This window comes from Ursus maritimus, unplaced genomic scaffold, assembly GCF_017311325.1.
Source record: "Ursus maritimus isolate PB19 unplaced genomic scaffold, ASM1731132v1 scaffold_19, whole genome shotgun sequence".
NCBI lineage: Eukaryota > Metazoa > Chordata > Mammalia > Carnivora > Ursidae > Ursus > Ursus maritimus.
The window spans coordinates 29167808-29186169 of NW_024424341.1; the positions used below are offsets into that span (position 1 = coordinate 29167808).

Consider the following 18362-nt stretch of genomic DNA (forward strand, 5'->3'; position numbering starts at 1 on the left):
GAGGCCAGACAGCTGGCTTCTGCCCCCAGTCTACTACTAAACAGCTCTTTATTTTTTAAAAAGATTTTTTTTTAAAAGATTTTACTTATTTATTTGACAGAGAGAGCCAGCGAGAGAGGGAACACAAGCAGGGGGGAGTGGGAGAGGAAGAAGCAGGCTCCCAGCAGAGGAGCCTGACGTGGGGCTCGATCCTGTAACACCAGAATCACGCCCTGAGCCGAAGGCAGATGCTTAACCGCTGTGCCACCCAGGCGCCCCTATTTTTTAAAAAGATTTATTTGAGAGAGAGAGAGGGAAGGAGGGAGCAAGCACAAGTAGGAGAGGCAGGAGAGGGAAAGAGAATCTCTAGCAGACTCCCTGCTGAGCGCAGAGCCTGACATGGGGCTCAACCTGACAATCCAGAGATCACGACCTGAGCAGAAACCAAGAGTCAGACGCTCAACCCACTGTGCCACCCAGGCGCCCCTAAATAGCTTTTTAAAGGTCACTTGTGACCTCGATGGTCCTTGTTGCCTTTTTCAGTGGTAGCGTTGCTTAAAGTCCAGTAACGTATCTTCAATCTACACCCTTTCCTTTGGGAGGTCGTTTTCGTTTTGATACCATCTTGCTGAAGGATGTGCCATCTGGTAGTGTTTCTTCTGAAATACCGCCTGGTCATCTACCACCATTGCTAAGTGCTCCTGGAGCCCGTGCTTAAACACTAGTGAGGGGTGGAGATGCTTGACACTCTCTGGGGTTAATTCCTAGTGAGGGGATTCTGCATGCTCAGATCAGTGTGCTAGCTACAGAAGTGACAACTTGCTGTGAAAGTCGACTCAACTGGGACGCTTGCAGGTTTTGCTGAGGTGCAAAAGACAAGTCCTTCGTCGTAGTTTCCCTCAGCTGCTTCATGTGTTGGGGGCTGGGGGCTCCATTATGTAACAGCAGGCCCTCAGCCATACCCTTGTCTCATTCTTAGCCCAGTTGAAATGAGCCGAAGGTAATGAGTAAAGTCCAGACTCACATTCAACATCATACTTACCATTCCCACCCGATGTCAAATTAGGTCTAAAACCTAACACTCAACCTGTCCTCTCAAATTGCACTTCCTGTTTGTCCCATTTCAGTAAATGATTCTTCAGTTTTCAGGCCCCAAACCTTGAAATCGTCTTTGACTCCCTTTTTCTCACAACACACATCCCCTCACTAAATGCTATTGGCCTCAGGACCAGGCGGAGTCCAATGACATGTAAGCACGTCAGTTACTTCAAACTGTCAGCCACCTTTTCCCTTTCACTGCTGTCCTCCCCATAGCGGTATTTTCAAAACACTGCTCAGTTGGTAGAGCATGCAACTCTAGTTCTCAGGGTTGCAGGTTTGAGCCGCACACTGGGGTGTACAGATTACTTAAAATCTTTAAAATGCAGTCCTTTAGTCTGGATCACCCTTCCTCCCCCTCGCCTCCCCACTGAGATCTGTCTCCAGATCTCTACTTAAATGTCACCTAGAGGAGTTTTCCTTGGCTGCATATTTAAAATAGCACTATCCCCATCCACCTCCTTCTAGAATAGCACCTCTGTCCCCTCACCCTTTTTTCTTAGTATGTACCAGAAATATGTATTTAATTGTTTCTTGTCTAGCTGCCCTCAACCCCTAAAAAAATACAGGTTCCACAAAAGCAGGGACTTGGCTTTTGTCCACTGCTGTCCCCAACCCCTCAGCACAATGCCTGACACAGAGCAGACATTAATATGTTTGTTGAATGAATAAAGTGGTATAATCCTAAACATTCATTAGGTCAGCTGTATGAGTTAAAGTTGACGTTCCATGGTAAACACAGTCATGAGACGAAGAGTAGAGACAAATGGTTTATTTGGGAACAAGAAGTAAAAAGGAATTTTAAATTCCTCTTCTCTCTTCTGGTGGCTGAACTGAACTGTGATCGTCAAATGGATAGCAACACACAAGAACTCCCCTGCAATCCTTGAACTTACGCAGAAATGCACAGGGCCTGAGTTACACAACTTGCAATGATCATTTTCTAGACAGAAGTGCCAGCTGTTGTGCTTTCTAATGTATCAGTGGCAGCTCCACTCTCTTTCTTGTCTTCGGGTTTCATGGCAGGAAACAGAAGTACTTCCTATAGGAGAAAATGCACTCTGAAGTAAGCAGCACGCTCTTTTTCACAGCTATCCACTCATTCCTTTTGCTTCTGGTTATTGTTGCCAAATTCAGAGATCTAGTTTTTTTTTTTTTTTTTTTTTTTTAAGATTTTATTTATTTATTTGACACAGAGACAGCCAGAAAGAGAGAGACAAGCAGGGGGAGTGGGAGAGGAAGGAGCAGGCTCCCAGCAGAGAAGCCTGATGTAGGGCTCGATCCCAGAACGCCAGGATCACGCCTTGAGCCCAAGGCAGACGTTTAACGACTGAGCCACCCAGGTGCCCCTGGAGATCTAGGTTTTTATTTCAACTCAGTCCCTCTCAATTATAGAGGATGGAAAAGAATGAACACAGAGATTCTCTTACAGTATTTCCTCATCTATAACAATGGGAATAACAACAGTTTCTATACCTCATAGGGCTGACTTAAGTTACATGAGATAACACACACAGAGGGCTTAGTGTGTTCCTCGGATCCTCAAGAAATGCAAATGACAAGTATTCTTTCTGCCTCAGGTAGAAAAACCCCCAAATCCCATCAGGTCGGATGCCCTGACTGTCCTCCTGTGGAGTCACGTGTAACTGCTTTTCCTGCTCCTCCTCCTAGCCCAAAGCTCCTCCATTCTTCTCTAGGCCCACCACACCCCGCCTCTGAGAGTGGAGCTCCTTGGGGCAGTGCACACTGGAGGGCCGCCACGTACCTTGATGTTATTGGAATCTGTGAGAAACATGGTGACGCGGTCGATGCCCATACCCCAGCCAGCCGTAGGGGGTAGCCCGTATTCCAGGGCAGTGCAGTAGTTCTCATCTATGAACATGGCCTCATCGTCACCAGCAGCCTTGGCCTACAAGAGAACCGAAGAGCGACACTGTTCCAGGCTGCGTGGGGTCTAAAAGAGTGCATCAGGATAACATTCTGGGAATGTTCCACCCAGCACTTCTTGGGAATTGGTTTCCCAGTAACTTGAGGATGGAGCCATTTTTTTCAAAGACCAGGTCAGGGTCGGTGAGCCCCACTTCAGAACACATGCGAATGTCTCTGTGAAATAAACACCTCCAATGCCCCAGGCTCTGTGAGTCCAGTGAGACTAATTTTCGGAGACTGAGGATTCCCAAGAGTCTTTCCCCTCATTTCCTGAAACTACCCATCTGTGGCAGTGCTGGTGCGGGCAAGCCAGTGGGGGCTTTGTCTTCATTAATCTATCTGCCTCTTACCCCAAGCCACCTTCATAAATGTACCATTTATGAAAAATGATGTTCTCGTTAGGCAAATGTATTTTCAAGGCAAGCATCACACTCCCCACACAGATACAATCACACCCAAGCTCCTCTATGTGGAAATTCTCAGGTCCAAATCAGCCAAGTTCTCCATCTTGAAATGTGACTTCCTCCAGTGAAGTCTGTGGCTTTACCCTTCATTTCTGTTGAAGCCATCAAGAGATGCGGACAATGACAGAGACCTGGGTTCAGGCTGACACTGTCTAGCAAGTGGGCACATGAGGAAACAGCTGCCGCTGCCTCCCACCCTCCTTCCTTACCTTGGCCTGTTCTTCGAACAGCTCCCGCTGTCGCACGGGGTCGTTGAGTTCGGTGTAGGCGTTGCATATTTCCTTCTTCATGACGAACAACTCAAAGCGCTCAGTCAGACCCTCTTTAGAGCGGTGCCTGGGGACAGGAGACCAAAGGGGACCCTGAACATACAGGTTCACTAATAACATTGGCTACAAACACAAGTGTTCCTGAATTCTAGTTGATTCCTAAGCGGTGCGGATTGAGACCTGAGGCCCGTATGCATTCCAGCACCAAACCATTCGGTACAGTAGTGAGGAGGGTGAGAGACACGGAAGCTTTAATCATCTTCCCAACATACCTGTGTGGGAGACGGGTGCACTGAACCATATCTCCTGTATTTATGCCCTTCTTGCCCTGTCACGCTGACTCCGGGCTGCCCATGGAACTTGCTTTGGCCACTGAGACATCAGCAGAGGCTTGATATGTGTTTGCACCCTGGGGTTTGTTCTTCTGGAACCTGGCCACTATGTAAGGAAGCCCAGGCTACGCTGCCAGAGAGGCTACATGAGGCGGCTCTGGAGGATGAGAACCCATGTGGAGGAGACACAAGGCACCTGAGTTTCCAGTTACAGCCACTTGAGTTACCCTAGCTACCACTTTGTAGAGCAGAAAGACTACCCACTGAACCCACGAACTCTTGAGAATTGTTGATCTGTGCCACTAAATTCTGAAGTTGTTACGCAGTAATAGGTAACTGAAATACCCCGTTTTATCTTACCATTTAGCCAAAGGGCTCATTATCTGCGGGTGATCACAGATGAATGTAGGATTGATGCACGTTGTTTCCAGGAACTCCCCGACAAGCTTAAGGAAAAAGCAAAGCAGAGCTAGAGATCCTTCCTGAATGGCATTTTGACCATCCCAGTTTTGGTGGAGGAGGACTCTGCTCCGACCCACTACCTGCTGCTACCGGGGTTTTATCCTAAGCCTCTCCATGGCTGGTAAGGTTGAACTGAGATTACTTAACTACTTGGCACAGAGCTTAGTACAGCAGGAGTTCAAAACTTGTTAATTCTCTTATTTCTCTTGGGAGGGCCTTCCTGAGGGGCTGTAAAAGCTAGTGGTCCACAGCAGAGCTCCCCTTCATTGGGAACAGAGGGCTGGTTACCACAGGATGAGGGCATGTACTTGAAGAGCATGGTTTGTTTGTCACCTTATCAAGGAGCCTGGCTGTGGTCCGAGGTGGGGGGCATTCAACAGCTCTTGCCACACAGAGGTCATCAAGAATTTTCCGAGTTTCTGTAATATAAACGTACAAGTTAGGATAGAAGACATTATACTACCCCAGTAAAAAGGATATAAAAAAGAAGAGTGTGGGAAATTCTAGCCCTGAACTCATCTAATTCAATGCTGAACAGGAAGGAGGGCCATTCTGACGAGGCACGCATCACTTTACCTTCAGTTTCAAAGAGCTTGGTTTCTGGTAGCTTCACCCCCAAGACCTTTTCAAGCTCTTCTACCATGCTGATTCTCCGGAAGGGGGGGGTGAAGTCAATCTCAAAGGCTTCGCCCTCTGGGCCATCTGGATGGTAGGTGACTTTATAACTGCCTGTAATGTGCTTCACCATCCCTGGCAAAGAAATCTGTCATTTAAAGAGGACCCAAAGGAAGTCCTCCTGAAAGCAGCATGCCAGCCCTTCAGACACGTGTGAAAGACAAAGGAAATAGGAGAGGTCACCTGAAATCATCTTCTCTGTGATTTCCATGAGATCGTGATAGTCTGCATAGGCCATGTAGAACTCACAGGTGGTGAACTCAGGATTGTGAGTCAAATCAATTCCTTCATTCCGGAACTGGCGTCCAATTTCATAAACCCGGTCAATGCCACCAACCACCAGTATCTAATAACACATGGCCGAGGTCATGGCAGCTAGTTTTAACGACTCTGGAAAGTTTATCTACAAAAGCTAATTTGGTTTTCATAGCTCAGGCATGTTTTCAGGTCCCACCCAAATGCTGAGTACCCTACTCTCTTCAGACCTTTGTAGTGGACAGTCCTCCTTCATTCTGGTTGCTCAGGACCTCTGAATATGCTTCCTCTGTTGGGATAGTACTTCTTCTTGAGTGTGACCCTCCCCAAGAAAGAAGGCTCTTTTGGGGTTAGGATGCAAGCATGTAACCCAAGCTCCCCACCACTAAGACATGCCCATGCTCATGTCTTTTGAAAGCTACTGAAAAAAGATGTAAGTATTACAGACGTCCTAATGGCAATGACCTGTGCCTAGAGCCAGAGTTATGAGCTGTGTTAGCTGTCCCTCATGGAAAAGATCCAGGTTCTCCATGCGAACAGCCCAGATAGGCCTGAGAATCATTCCTACTCCTGTGGTCTCCAAGCCTGATTCTCTGATCCTTCTGGATCCTGGGAATTGTGAGCTTCCTTATATACCTGAACACATTCTGCTTGTGCTTAAACTAGTTATAAAAGCTTCTGTTGTCGGCAAAAATTTAAAATAACAGTCTTCAATATTTTCTCTGGTCATTTATAATGCTTATTGTCAACTTCTAGACAGAGATCAAGCTTTTCTGTAAAAGACTAAAATCAGATTTAATCCAAGGAGGACTATAAACGTAAAATATGAGAACCAAAGCAGACGAGGAGGAGCTGTACACCTAGGAAAGACAATCCCTTTGCCCTCTGACCTGCAATGCTCTACTGATCTTGTGGAGAACTTCTGGAAGTGTAACACTCACAGGCTTGACAGATCAGAATACCCTCCTGGCTGTTCCACCCTCACTGTTTTTCTTATTTCTAACTGCACCTACCTAGCCAGTGGATTTCCAGCCTTCTGCTTCTCTAAGGAACAGGGCATCCTCTTACTAATTACCTTATGGTAGAGTTCTGGAGCAACTCTCATATATAAATTCATGTCCAGCTCATTGTGGTAGGTGATGAAAGGCTTGGCCACAGCTCCCCCTGGGATGACATTCATCATGGGAGTTTCAATCTAAACGACAGGGAGAAACATTTAGTCTTCAGACAGAGGTTCTCAAACTAGAGGCCTTGGGACTAACTCCGGTTTTGCACTGATATGGTCTAAGCCTGTTATATCCCCAAGTGAAAGTTAAGTCTAATAGTCATGTGCAGGTGCTTGACAAAAAAGTAGAGATGACCTGATTTTCGAGAAGCATCTCAATTTCTATTAATACCAAACACCATTATTTTTGTACCATAAATTTTCACAAGCTGTAAATTAAATTTTTTTTTGAAGATTTTATTTATTTGAGAGTGAGAGAGCGAGAAAACAAGCACAAGCAGCAGGGTGAGGGAGAAGCAGGCTTCCCACTGAGCAGGGAGCCCAACGTGGGACTCAATCCCAGGACCCTGGGACCATGACCTGAGCTGAAGGCCGAAGCTTAACTGACTGAGCCACCCAGGCGCCCATACAATTAAATTTTTAATAAACACTGTAGGTGGAAATGCTCATATCTTTTAACTTAGTTATTATACACATGCGAAAGGCTCCAGAATATATTAAAGGGGGGGGACCACGTCCATCAGAATACATATAGTGTGACCTCATTTATGTCTAAAGCAAAAAATAAAACCCTTCTAAAACATCTGCACACATACCACATCTACGATAAGCTCAGGTATCTATGCATAGCAAGTGGTGTGGAAGGATACATATTAAACTCAAGCTTGGGGAAGGAAGTTAGTTGGGAGATACGAAAGGAGACTTTCAGTTTTGTTTCTGTTTCTTTGAATTTGTTTTACAATAACGTGCATTTCCTTTTCTTAAACAATTAAAGCCTATTTTTTTTAATGCTACAAAAAAGCAAAATGAGTTGATAACTGAACGTGGCATCATTAGCGTGTGGATGGCCCTACATTTTGTCCATTATCTTAGAATTCAGGTCCTGCCTTCTTAATCAGGGCACTAAAAAAACAAAGTGGAACAAAGACACTAGGAAGAAAGGGGACTTTTCACTGAGCACGAACAATACAGACACAGGGCATGGAAAAGGGAAAAGAAGGAATAGTTAGAGGCAGGCATAACAAGGCAGCTATCTCATCATGTCAGGTAAGAACTCTCCCTCACCTCTAGGAATCCCAACTCATCCAAGAAAGTCCTTATATATGTGATGACCTTAGAGCGGATGATAAATTTCTGCCTCACAAAGTCATTCAGGATCAAGTCCAAGTATCTCTGACGATACCGTGTTTCCTAAACCAAAAGCAACAGACAGAACGAAATCACTGCCAAGTCTGATTCAATGTCATGAGAGATCACAGTGGGGAGGCCACAAGAGCTTACCTTGTCTTTGAGGCCAAAGTGGAGATGAGGTAACATATGCAAGCAGGGAGACAGCAGTGTAATCTCATAGGGAATGATGCTCAGCTCACCCTTCTTGGTTTTCCCAGGATTCCCCTGAACTCCGATTATGTCTCCCCGACGCAGTTTGTTATTGATGTGAATAAATTCTTCCTCTGATTTATAATTCCTGAGTGAAAGTACAATGTGCTTCAGTATACAATATTCCAAACTAAAACTAACCAGTTTTTTTTTTTTTTTTTAAGATTTTGTTTTTAGAGCGAGAGAGAGTACGAGTAGGCGCACAAGTAGAGGGAAGAGGAAAGGAGGAGAGGGAATTTCAAGCAGACTCCTGCTGAGCACAGAGGCCCACACAGGGCTCTGTCTCATGATCTGAGCTGAAATCGAGTTGGATGCTTAACTGGCCCTACCCCCCCCAACTGGTTTAGTTTTTAAAACTGACCTCTGGAATCCTCACCGAACTGCTGATGCCTAGTTACTGTGCCCCTGAGAAGAATCTCAGATTCTTCTGTGAACTGCTCAACTGTTATGCTCTACCTGTAACTGCTGCACAACCCAGGAGCAGTTGTTATTCTCTAGGTGACCACATGGTCTTTTTATTCTTTTCAGCCTTAATCAACCATAACCTACTTTTTAATTTTAAATACCAACAGGAAAGGGAGACCACATGGGCTTTTGTCCCCAACCATGTCGCTTTGGGCCAATCTAGAAAGGCCTGTAATGGGGTATTTCTACATACCTGGAATTGGCCATGACTTGCAACTTGACCCCCTCTCCTCTAAGGTCATAGAAGATGAGCTTTCCCCCAGAAGCTCTTTTGGCATGTATCCTACCTAGAAAAAGAACAACAAAAATACTGACCGATAGAACCAGAAGCCATTTTGTGGTATCAGTGCTAGAAAAGTTCCCTCTGCATTGTCTATGTCTGGGTAGAATGTCCTACCTATGACCACAGACCAGAACAATTTGATTTTAGCCTGAGAGTTAAGCCCAGTCTTTTTCTTCATGACAATGGTTCTCATTAAATCAGTTAAAAATGTGCAGGAAGACCTAGCTTTCAAGATGTTTACTGGACTCCTATAAGATGGCTGTTGGTGGCAGCACAGTTTTTGCATCTACCTCAACCCTCACATAAAATCAGAAAGCACAACCAGACAGGCAAGGCCAAAAACTTACAACAAAATTATGTGGGTGGATATTTCCAGGAATCCCCAAATACAAGCAATGGGGCAAACCAACAAGAACCCTAAGACCTCCATATAGGAAAAACCTATAGGGAGCAATGGGGTGTCTGATGGGTCTGAGAACTGGAAATTTCCAAAACAGCCATAGGTAGTCACTGGAAAATGTGGCAGTTAACTGGAGGATGGCAGCTGAACCCAGGAGGGGATCTGCCCACTGCCACATGGGTGAGTATAGGGGGCTGGGTTTGCACAAGGTCTACATGGGCTAACACCCTTCAGGAACCTGCTAAATTTCAGGAACCTGAAGGGAGCTAGGGCTCCCTTCTAGGACAAGGCCCACAAAACTTAAAAAGACCAGGAAAACACAGACAAAGAAAAGAGAAGGTCCAACAAAAATGAAGAAGGGGAACAGAGCCTGGAAATCTCAGAAAGCAAGCTGCTATAATTCTGAACACTGAACAAAACAAGTGAAGCTGGAAAAGCTATCTCAACTAAGCTTCCTTTTAACATTTAGAATACTAATTTCACATAAAAATAAGCAAGATATAAGCACTGAGGTGAAATACCAGTTATTAAATAAAAAAGCACTCAGGACAGACATGCTAAGAAAAAACCAAACAATTCTATTTCACAGTGAACTGAAAGACATTAAGAAACTGACATGAAACAAAAAGCCACACAAATTACAATCACTGAAAACCTAAGAAATGAAATGACACATGAAAAAAATCAGAAATAAAGTAAAAAGTCATTTCAGAAATGAAGACTGAACTAGAAGAAAATAGAAGTGAATACAATAATGCCTTAAGAGAAACCAAGTGGGGAAGAAGAAAATTTAAATATCAAAGGATAAAGAAAGAGATAAAAAGGATTAGAGAAAAAGTGACAAATACTGAAAAAAGGGGAAGACCCAACACGTGGACATAAGGAGTCCCAAAAGAAAACCAAAGCAAGAAACAGGGTATAAAAAAAATTATATTTTAGAACAATTTCCTAGAAGACTTGAAAATACATATTTAAAGGACACACTGTGTACCTGAGAATACTGACTCAGAATGACTACATCGAGACACGTTTTAATAAAATTACTAGGCTTCAACCTTTGGGCATTTAGTTATTGGCAGAGGTTCTCTTTGGGTAGTTGGAATTATGGGTAATTAAACTTTTCTCTCTGCTTCTTTGAATGTTCTAAATGTTCTACAATTAACAGTTTTATTATTTTTCTGGGAGGGGGAGAATAAACACATTTTTTTTTAAAGATTCTCTTTATTTTAGAGAGAGAGAGTGTGTGTACGCAGGCAGGGGGAGGAGCAGAGGCAGAGAAAGGGAATCTCCAGCAGACTGTGTGCTGAGGCACAGCCAGACGCGGGACTTCATCCCAGGACCGAGATCACGACATGAGCCGAAACTAAGAGTCAGACACTCAAATGACTGAGCCATCTAGGTGCCCCAAAGACATTTTTTTAGAGTAACCTCTATCCCCAAAGTGGGGCTTGAACTTATGACCCCGACATCAAGTTGCATGCTCTATGGACCAAGCCAGCCAGGAGCGCCAGATTTTTTTTTTCTTTTAATTAAGGAAAAGATCCCATGCAAGATACTAGAACACCAAAATAACCATGTTCTAGAAATACAGTCTCAGTGTAAAACATTCTTAGGTCATAGGTGGGAATTTTTAGGAGCATGGGGCCATGGTTAAGGGGAAGTCCTCCTAAAGGACTATGAACTAGCAGCAGCATCCGGTCAGGAGTTCCCCTCAGGAAATGCCCCTTCCCCTGCAGCATCACCTCATCTGGAATACAATCTCACATGTCATAGGGCTGCTCTACTTCTTTCTGTGAATGAAACAGAGCAGCCCTGTCCCTCGTGAAGTGTAGCCTCAGACACAGACTACTTGAAAGCAAGACCAACCCAGACCTTCCTTTGTGCTACCGTAGAGGCCTGTGCTGTGGGAGCTCAGCAAACTGCCAGGGAGTCCTCCTACCTGCCACCTTTAAGGTGATGTCAGTCAGGTGGTCCCCAGGCTGCAGGTGACTGTATTCTTGGATGAAATGAGTGAGCGAGACATCAACGTGGAACTTGTGTGGGTACGGGTCTTCCCCGTTGATCTTCAGTTGGTGGACTGCTTGGCTGCGGATCTTGAAGTATTGCTATTGGGGGAAAGAGAAAAAAGCCTTGAGAAGTTGAAGCTGGTCAGGCCAGTGGCCCATCCTGCAGAGTACTGTACTCTGCCCCAGAGTGGCTCTAATACACTGAGGTTTCCTTAACCGAGCTCTGCACACCTCTAAAATCCCAGGATTTGATACAGAGTGGGATGTACACTTAAACTATGCACGGTGGCCAAATCCACAGGTGGAAATGAAGGCCAGAACTCCAAAACGCAAGATTCAGTGAAAAGAAAAACTGGAATTCTGCCTAAAATAAGTTAATTTGTACAGGTGGCCTTGGTTAGCACTTTTGTGGATGCGTCTATGTGGTGAGTTACTTATCTTTTTCCTACTTTCCTACCTCTGGCTACACATTAGACTTTTTCCCAAGACCAGCCACTGGGCCCTGGAGGATATAAAAAGGGAATATTCTAAGGCTCGCGTTGGCACGCTTTTTCTGATGCAACCACTCAACTCTGCTGTTATGTGAAAGCACCCTTAAACCTATGGGCATGGCTGTGCTCCAATACAATTTTATTTTCAAAACCAGGGAGGAGGGATGAGATGAAAGACAAGGGAAGGTGGATCTGGCCTATGGAGTACAGTTTGCTAATCTCTGGCCCAAGGTAAACCCTAGCCAATCTTTAGGGAGATACCTTGTCTGGATCTACTCTAAGGCCCAGATAGTTTCAGGGGAGATATATCAGTCATCTGGAAGTACTGGATTCTCCCAAATGCCTGTTGAGAGTTGATTCGGAAAATGCTCATGGCTTGTGCCTTTACCAGATGGAGTAGCAGCCTCCCTCGCCCCCCATCCATTTGCAGCAACCAGGGCTCTGCTTTTTCCAGTTCCTTTCCTACTTATCTTCTTAGTCACTGGTCCCAATTATTTGCCTTAAGCTTCATCAGAAGCTTCCCCATGGGGTCCAGGGGACTCACATTTGGGTCCAAACTCTCCTCCTCAGCACCGACACCATTGTCAGTGGTGTGGTTGGTGGCAGCAGCAGTGGCCTGGCTTTGCTGTTTTTCACTGAGCTCCTTCTGCTTGGCCTCCTTCTCTGCGATTTTCTTCTCGGCTTTCAGGCGTCTCTTTAGCTCACTGTTGGGAAGATGCAAATGTTCAATGTGACAGTTGCCTGAAGAGTCCTCTCCTATGTTCTGCCCCATAACCCCTTTTCAAAAATATGAACAGCCTGGGGGGAAATGCTCTTGCCTGGTTCTACACCCCCACTTCTAGTCTGTCAACTCTATAGGTGAACGAGACAAAGGAAAAGTAATCTTAGAATCAAGATGTGAAAGATCTTTCTCAGCCTCTGCTTTCCAGTGTGAGATTCCAACTAAAATCAAGATACTCTAGGACAAAGAAACACCGAAACAGGCAACATCTCCAACTTTGCCTGCCACCCCTCTCTACATCTCTCCAAGGAGTGGGTTAGTTTTGGGTAGGGCATGGTTGGGGAGAGGTGGCTCTTCAGAGTTCAAGGAGCCACAGCACTAACAATCCTTCCCTCAGCATTGGTCAATGCACTGACAATGGCCCTCAGTATTGGTCTGTCTGCTGAGCCTGACTTTGACAACAAACTGGCAGAACAGTGTATAAAACAGCGTGGAGTAGGGCATAATATAACAACTTTGGAGTCAGACTGCCTGGGACTAAATCCTGATACATCTGCCTAGCAATTATAGGACCTTGGACAAGTGACTTCCCCCCATCTATAAAATGGAAATAACAGAAGACACTCCCCTCCCCAAATGTTCCGAGGACTGAGATGACCCCACCCTTAGCATTTAGTAAACATGCAAATGTGAGCTATCTTAGGTATCTAAACCCTTCATTCTTTGCACCCAGGACAGAAATCTTACATTCAGATACATTTCTGGTTAAATCCCTCACTATCTACACTCTGATCTGAAATCTTGCTATCGGAAACCAGAAACCAAACAGATTTGCGTGGAGGATATCCTCAGTATTCAAACAGAATTGATCATTCTTTCAAACCACCAATGTTAATCAAGTAGTCTATAATAAATGAACCATGGCAAATGATACTAAGTCATGCTTGCGTATTATCCAGCTTTAAGGCACATTCTTAATCTTTGGTATAAATTTAGAGTAACTAAAAAAAAATGTGATTTGAAATATTTAAGTAAGAAGACTGACTCTGAGGGCTTCAAAGTAGGCATCTCTAGATGTAATCTGTCGTGTAACTTCTGTGAAGACAAACATTCCAGAACTGTATGCTAGGTTTATTGTGCTGTAATTCAGTCAACAGGCACTGGAGCCTATTTGGTTTTTCCTAGCATTAACAAAAAAACCGGTTTTCCATTCAACTAGATGTGTTCTTTAAATCATTAATCCTAAGGAAAATCCAAGGAAGTCCTAGGGACAGAACAAAGACTAGAAACCAAATTAATCTCAGGAGGAAACCAAGTCCAGAAAGACAGGAAAGGGAAAATAACGTTTGCTCTCAGCACTGTTCTAATATAAGATTCACAAGTCATCTCAAGGATCTAGAGTGAGAAACTGAATTTATTAAAGAGAAAATGAGAACTATTGGTTTTGGTAGTAGGGCTCTGTTTCCTTAACAACAAGTCCAAAGACTTAGCCAGAGGCTTAACAGATAAGGACCTAAGTAAGGGAAGGATTTTTGCTCCCAGGGCAACAACAGTAAGGGCACCAACCTTCTTTTATCAGAAAGTGGCTTGTCCTTGTGAAGCGCTGTGAGAGGAGCAAGTTGATACAGTCGCAGCTCCCTCTGCCCCCACTGTGCCCAGGAGGTTTGGCGCAGGGACCCCCTAACAAGCCTTACAGCAGCTTGCGTCAACATGGCAGAACACCCCGGAACTAATGATTACCACCACCTAACAGGAAACAGAGATGTGGTGTCAGATGGGACAAAACAGTAATATATACACCCAACCAGCACTCCTACTCTTATGGGGGGGGCTGCACAACCTTGTAGTGTTCCATTGAAGACCCTCTTAACTGACAACAACCCTCTAACACTCACTGCGCTGCAACTCTGACAACGTTCTGTCCTTGCTATGGTAAAAAGGTACATATCTGGGTCAAAACTCAAGACCAAGGCAATCAACAGTTTATAGGTAGAAATGATCACAACAATCTAGAAAATAGGGCAACAGGACAGGAAGCAGTGTTTCTGAAGCCCCTGACATGTGGCTTCTCTCTTGGCGATTAAATATCTGGCCACAAGATGGCAATGAGAAGCATAGGAAATGTCACCGTCATTTGAAAACTCTAGATGAAGCTAAAAGCAAGCCACACAAAAGCACCTCTGAGTCAAAGATAAGACTTGTTTGAGCTCTAGGAACAAGGAGGAAAGGAGAATTTCAGGAAGGGTCCTGGACTACATTAACCTGACCTTTCATTTTGGAATGACTCACCTGGCAGGCAGCCCACCTGTTTTTAAACTTGGAGAAAATAACTGGCATAACATGGTGCAGACCAAGAAGTCCCAAGTACAGTTAAGACAAGAAGGAAATGTTAATCATTAAAAAAATTATTTTAGCCCCTGGTCACTAGAGGAATATACATCAACAGATTTTTTTAGACAATGTGAGGAGGTATGGTGCAGGCAGTGTAAAGAGCATGGGCTGTGGAGTTCCGGACATGGTTTTCGATCTCTGCTCCAGAGCCTGAATCAGTGACAGACCACACTTTAGGTATGCACACTTTAGCAATGTATTTAGTCACTCAGAGCCTCAGTTTATTAATTTGAAAAATGGACATTAATACTTCCCTTGCAAGGTTATTCTTGAGATTAGAAAGTTTATATAGTTCAAGCATAGTGTCTGACACATAAAACCTGCTTTAAAAAGTGTAGCTGTAATTAGTTAGGGAAAGTCAGTAGAAAGGAATTAGTCAAATTCCTCGATTTACCTTAAAATTGCACTCAAATGGAAACTTTGCTTAGGAGGCATTTATGACTTACAACCTTTAAGTTCATTTTTAGTTGACCTTAAACAACATGGGTTTTAACTGTGCAGGGTCCATTTATATGCAGATTTTTGTGGGGGATAAATACAGTACAGCACTGTAAAAGCATTTTCTCTTATGATTTTCTTAAAAAACATTTTTTCACTACTAACTTAATTGTAAGAATACAATATATACATAACATACAAAAGACATGTTGATCAACTTTATGTTATTGATAAGGCTTCCAGTCAACAGTTGGTTTTTCAGTTTGGGGGGAGTCAAGAGTTACACTCGAACTTTCTGTCATATGGGGGTCAGTGCCCCTAACCTCTGAGTTGCTCAAGGGTCAATTATACTGATGTAACAGATCAAAGTTCAATCAATTTTTCCAAAAAACGTTAAGTCCAAGACCAGGTTTCGTTTATAGAGATGCATCAGATACTCTCAGGACAACATAGTGGGTGCTATCAAACCATCAATTCAGATGTTTCCTTTCTCATTTTTCTAGGATATTTGAAACATAAATCCGGAGACACAAAGGAAGGTCAATTTTTCTGGTTAAGTGTCTATTTCATCAGGGCTGAGCCCCAACGCACTAAGGCAGCCATTATTTGTAATGAACTTAACTTTTCTCCTATGCTTCTGGAATGGTACTAGTTATGCACCATCCTTGGGAATGCAGAGAAAACAAATCATTGCCTGGGTTCTGTGCTTCAATTGAAGAATCCTAGTTGAGAGGGAATGTATTATATACACCCAGGAATATACAACATAGCCAATTAACTTAAGACTAATCTTGATATTATATTCACACTCCAAGGATTTGGGGTGGTTACCAAAGATCTATCCAGCAGTGCTTCAAAGTGCAGCCTTAGTGTAACGATTGAATCAAGACAGACCCTACTGCTAGACTTCGGTCACTCTATTTAATACTCACAGATCCTTAAAATAACCCATACGGATAGGTGCACAACACAGTTTTAGAAAGGATCCATTTAATACGTAAGATTCAGAATAGCCGCGATGAGGCTAAGGAAAATTTGAAGGTCTTCTCTTAAAGCTCGGGTATTTAACATATCTCAAAGGGTAGCGAGGCGTGGCTCAATAAAGAAAGAACGCATTTTTTTCAGAGAGAGGGGAAGGGAAGGAGTAAGTTTCGTTTTTTTCTAGAAATTCTCATTTCTCCTAACTCCAGAAATACGACCACAGGACTTCACCAGAGCCCGACCCCGGGGCAACCTGGGGGATGTAGTTTCCGGGCTTAGCGGCTACGTCCCGGCGTGGCTGTTACCCACGAGAACCGGCAGGAAGGCCCCAGGCACAGCCGCCTCGGCCGGAGCCACGAGGCGCTTCCTAACCCGGACTGTCCGGCCGCAAAGACATTAATGACTCGCGGCGACACTTACTTTTTGCTCAGTTTTGGCTCGCCACCGTCCACTTTCACCTCAGCCCCCTGCACCGCAGCCATCTTTCCCGAGGGCCCGACCTAAAAAGGACGGCGCTCGCATAGTAATTTCCAGGTCACGGCCAGAAGCTCCGCCTCTTCCGAGGAGAGGGAGGGGGGGAGTGGGCGCGCTTCGCGCGCTCCTGCTGCGCAGGCGCAGGGCGGGGTTTCGCGGCCGCGGCGTCGGGAGCCGTAGTCGGTTCTGTTTTGCTCTGTGCGTCAGAAGCTTGTCTGGGGGCAGCTCTTCTGGTATCTGGCGTCAGCTATGGCGGAGGCGATGGATTTAGGCAAAGACCCCAACGGGCCCACCCATTCCTCGACCTTGTTCGTGAGGGAAGATGGCAGTTCCATGTCCTTCTACGTGCGTCCCAGCCCGGCCAAGCGCCGGCTCTCGACGCTCATCCTGCACGGCGGCGGCACCCTGTGCCGGGTGCAGGAACCCGGGGCCGTGCTGCTGGCCCAGCCCGGGGAGGCGGCGGCCGAGGCCTCGGGCGACTTCATCTCCACGCAGTACATCCTGGACTGCGTGGAGCGCAACGAGAGGCTAGACCTGGAGGCCTATCGGCTGGGCTCGGCGGCCGACCAGGCCCCGGAGACGAAACCCGGGGCCCAGGCCGAGGGGGGCGCCGCCTCCGCCGCGCAGCCCGAGCCGCAGTCGCACGGGGGGCGCATCGCCTTCACGGACGCGGACGACGTGGCCATCTTGACGTACGTGAAGGAAAATGCCCGCTCGCCCAGCTCTGTCACCGGCACCGCCTTGTGGAAGGCGATGGAGAAAAGCTCGCTCACCCAGCATTCGTGGCAGTCCCTGAAGGACCGCTACCTCAAGCACCTTCGGGGCCAGGAGCATAAGTACCTGTTGGGGGACGCCCCAGTGAGCCCCTCGTCCCAGAAACTCAAGCGGAAAGCTGAGCAGGATCCCGAAGCCGCTGATAGCGGGGGTGAGGCCTTTGCCGCGAATGCGGGACCTGCGCTGCACCTGTGCGGGTGGGGGCGGGGCGCCTTCCCCTTTCTGTTAGGCCTCCATGTTGGTGCTTCTGGTAGCGTCGCCCGGCAGTCCCCCCGCCCCTTTAAACATCCGGGTAAAATTGCACCATTTTCTAATCGCACTTCGATGTATTCTTCCAGTGACTAGGGAATTGACGTTGTTTGAAATTGAAAAGGTACATAGGGATACCACCCCTCCAATCTTACCAACCAGCTACCCACTTTTCCTCACCAGAGGTAATGTGTTGTTAACCAGCTTCCAGGGTGTCTTTTCCAGAAACTCGTTTTTAAAAAATTCCTCTATGTTCCGATAGATTGAGTATAAGCCTTTTTAAAGGCATGCCAGACCAGTTTATTTTCATGTTTTGGTTTCTTTGCGTATTTATTCACAGAAGGTTTCGTCAGTTGGAATGGTCTTCCTGGTCTCGCTTAGGTGAAGTGAGTTTTTAATGCAGTTGAATTGAACGGGATTCAGGTGTGGTTAGGACTTAGTGGAAAGCTGGGAAGATGCTTCACTTTTGATGTAGTGGGTATTGAGAGCTTAAACTGACAGACCCTTTTGTTTAAAGAAGCATGTCACCCGCCCCCACCTCCCCTGCCCCTTCCGTTATGTGGCTGGCTAGTCCATATAACATTTCAGGTCTGGGGAGGTAAATCTGTTTCTCCTGTTCAG

The 18362-nt window shown here is 45.5% G+C and overlaps 2 protein-coding genes across 3 annotated transcripts in view; one reads left to right on the plus strand and one right to left on the minus strand.

Moving 5' to 3' along the window:
* Positions 1-1834: 1834 nt before the first annotated feature.
* Positions 1835-16817, minus strand: KARS1 (lysyl-tRNA synthetase 1). 2 transcript variants are annotated; one of them, XM_040633609.1, is made up of 15 exons: positions 16665-16787; positions 14001-14180; positions 12258-12417; positions 11156-11321; positions 8727-8820; positions 7970-8156; positions 7754-7879; positions 6539-6658; positions 5392-5554; positions 5110-5283; positions 4867-4952; positions 4432-4517; positions 3680-3806; positions 2843-2986; positions 1835-2119 (listed from the first exon to the last, which is right to left on the minus strand). In XM_040633609.1, exons 2-15 carry the CDS (start codon positions 14144-14146, stop codon positions 2021-2023), a joined length of 1878 nt encoding a protein of 625 aa, XP_040489543.1. In that variant the 5' UTR covers positions 14147-14180; positions 16665-16787; the 3' UTR covers positions 1835-2020. The 2 variants fall into 2 exon arrangements, with proteins under 2 accessions (XP_040489543.1, XP_040489544.1); XM_040633610.1 differs by lacking the exon at positions 14001-14180 and having other exon boundaries at positions 16665-16817.
* A 29-nt stretch (positions 16818-16846) lies between these two features.
* The window catches only part of LOC103662122 (TERF2 interacting protein), a 9636-nt gene continuing 8120 nt past the window's right edge, over positions 16847-18362 (plus strand). The window contains exon 1 of the mRNA XM_040633613.1: positions 16847-17643. Within this exon, the coding sequence (XP_040489547.1) occupies positions 16968-17643 (676 nt within the window). The 5' untranslated portion in view covers positions 16847-16967. The remainder of the gene's footprint in view (positions 17644-18362) is intronic.

What these genes read in the sequence shown, in the direction of transcription:
- KARS1 (XM_040633609.1), bottom strand. Translation starts at nt 14,146, where the DNA reads ATGTTGACGCAAGCTGCTGTAAGGCTTGTTAGGGGGTCCCTGCGCCAA. An exon ending in CCACTTTCTGATAAAAGAAG is followed by an intron (nt 12,418 to 14,000) that starts GTTGGTGCCCTT and finishes TCTTCCCAACAG; the next exon opens with TGAGCTAAAGAGACGCCTGA. An exon ending in TGTTCGAAGAACAGGCCAAG is followed by an intron (nt 2,987 to 3,679) that starts GTAAGGAAGGAG and finishes GTTCTCTTGTAG; the next exon opens with GCCAAGGCTGCTGGTGACGA.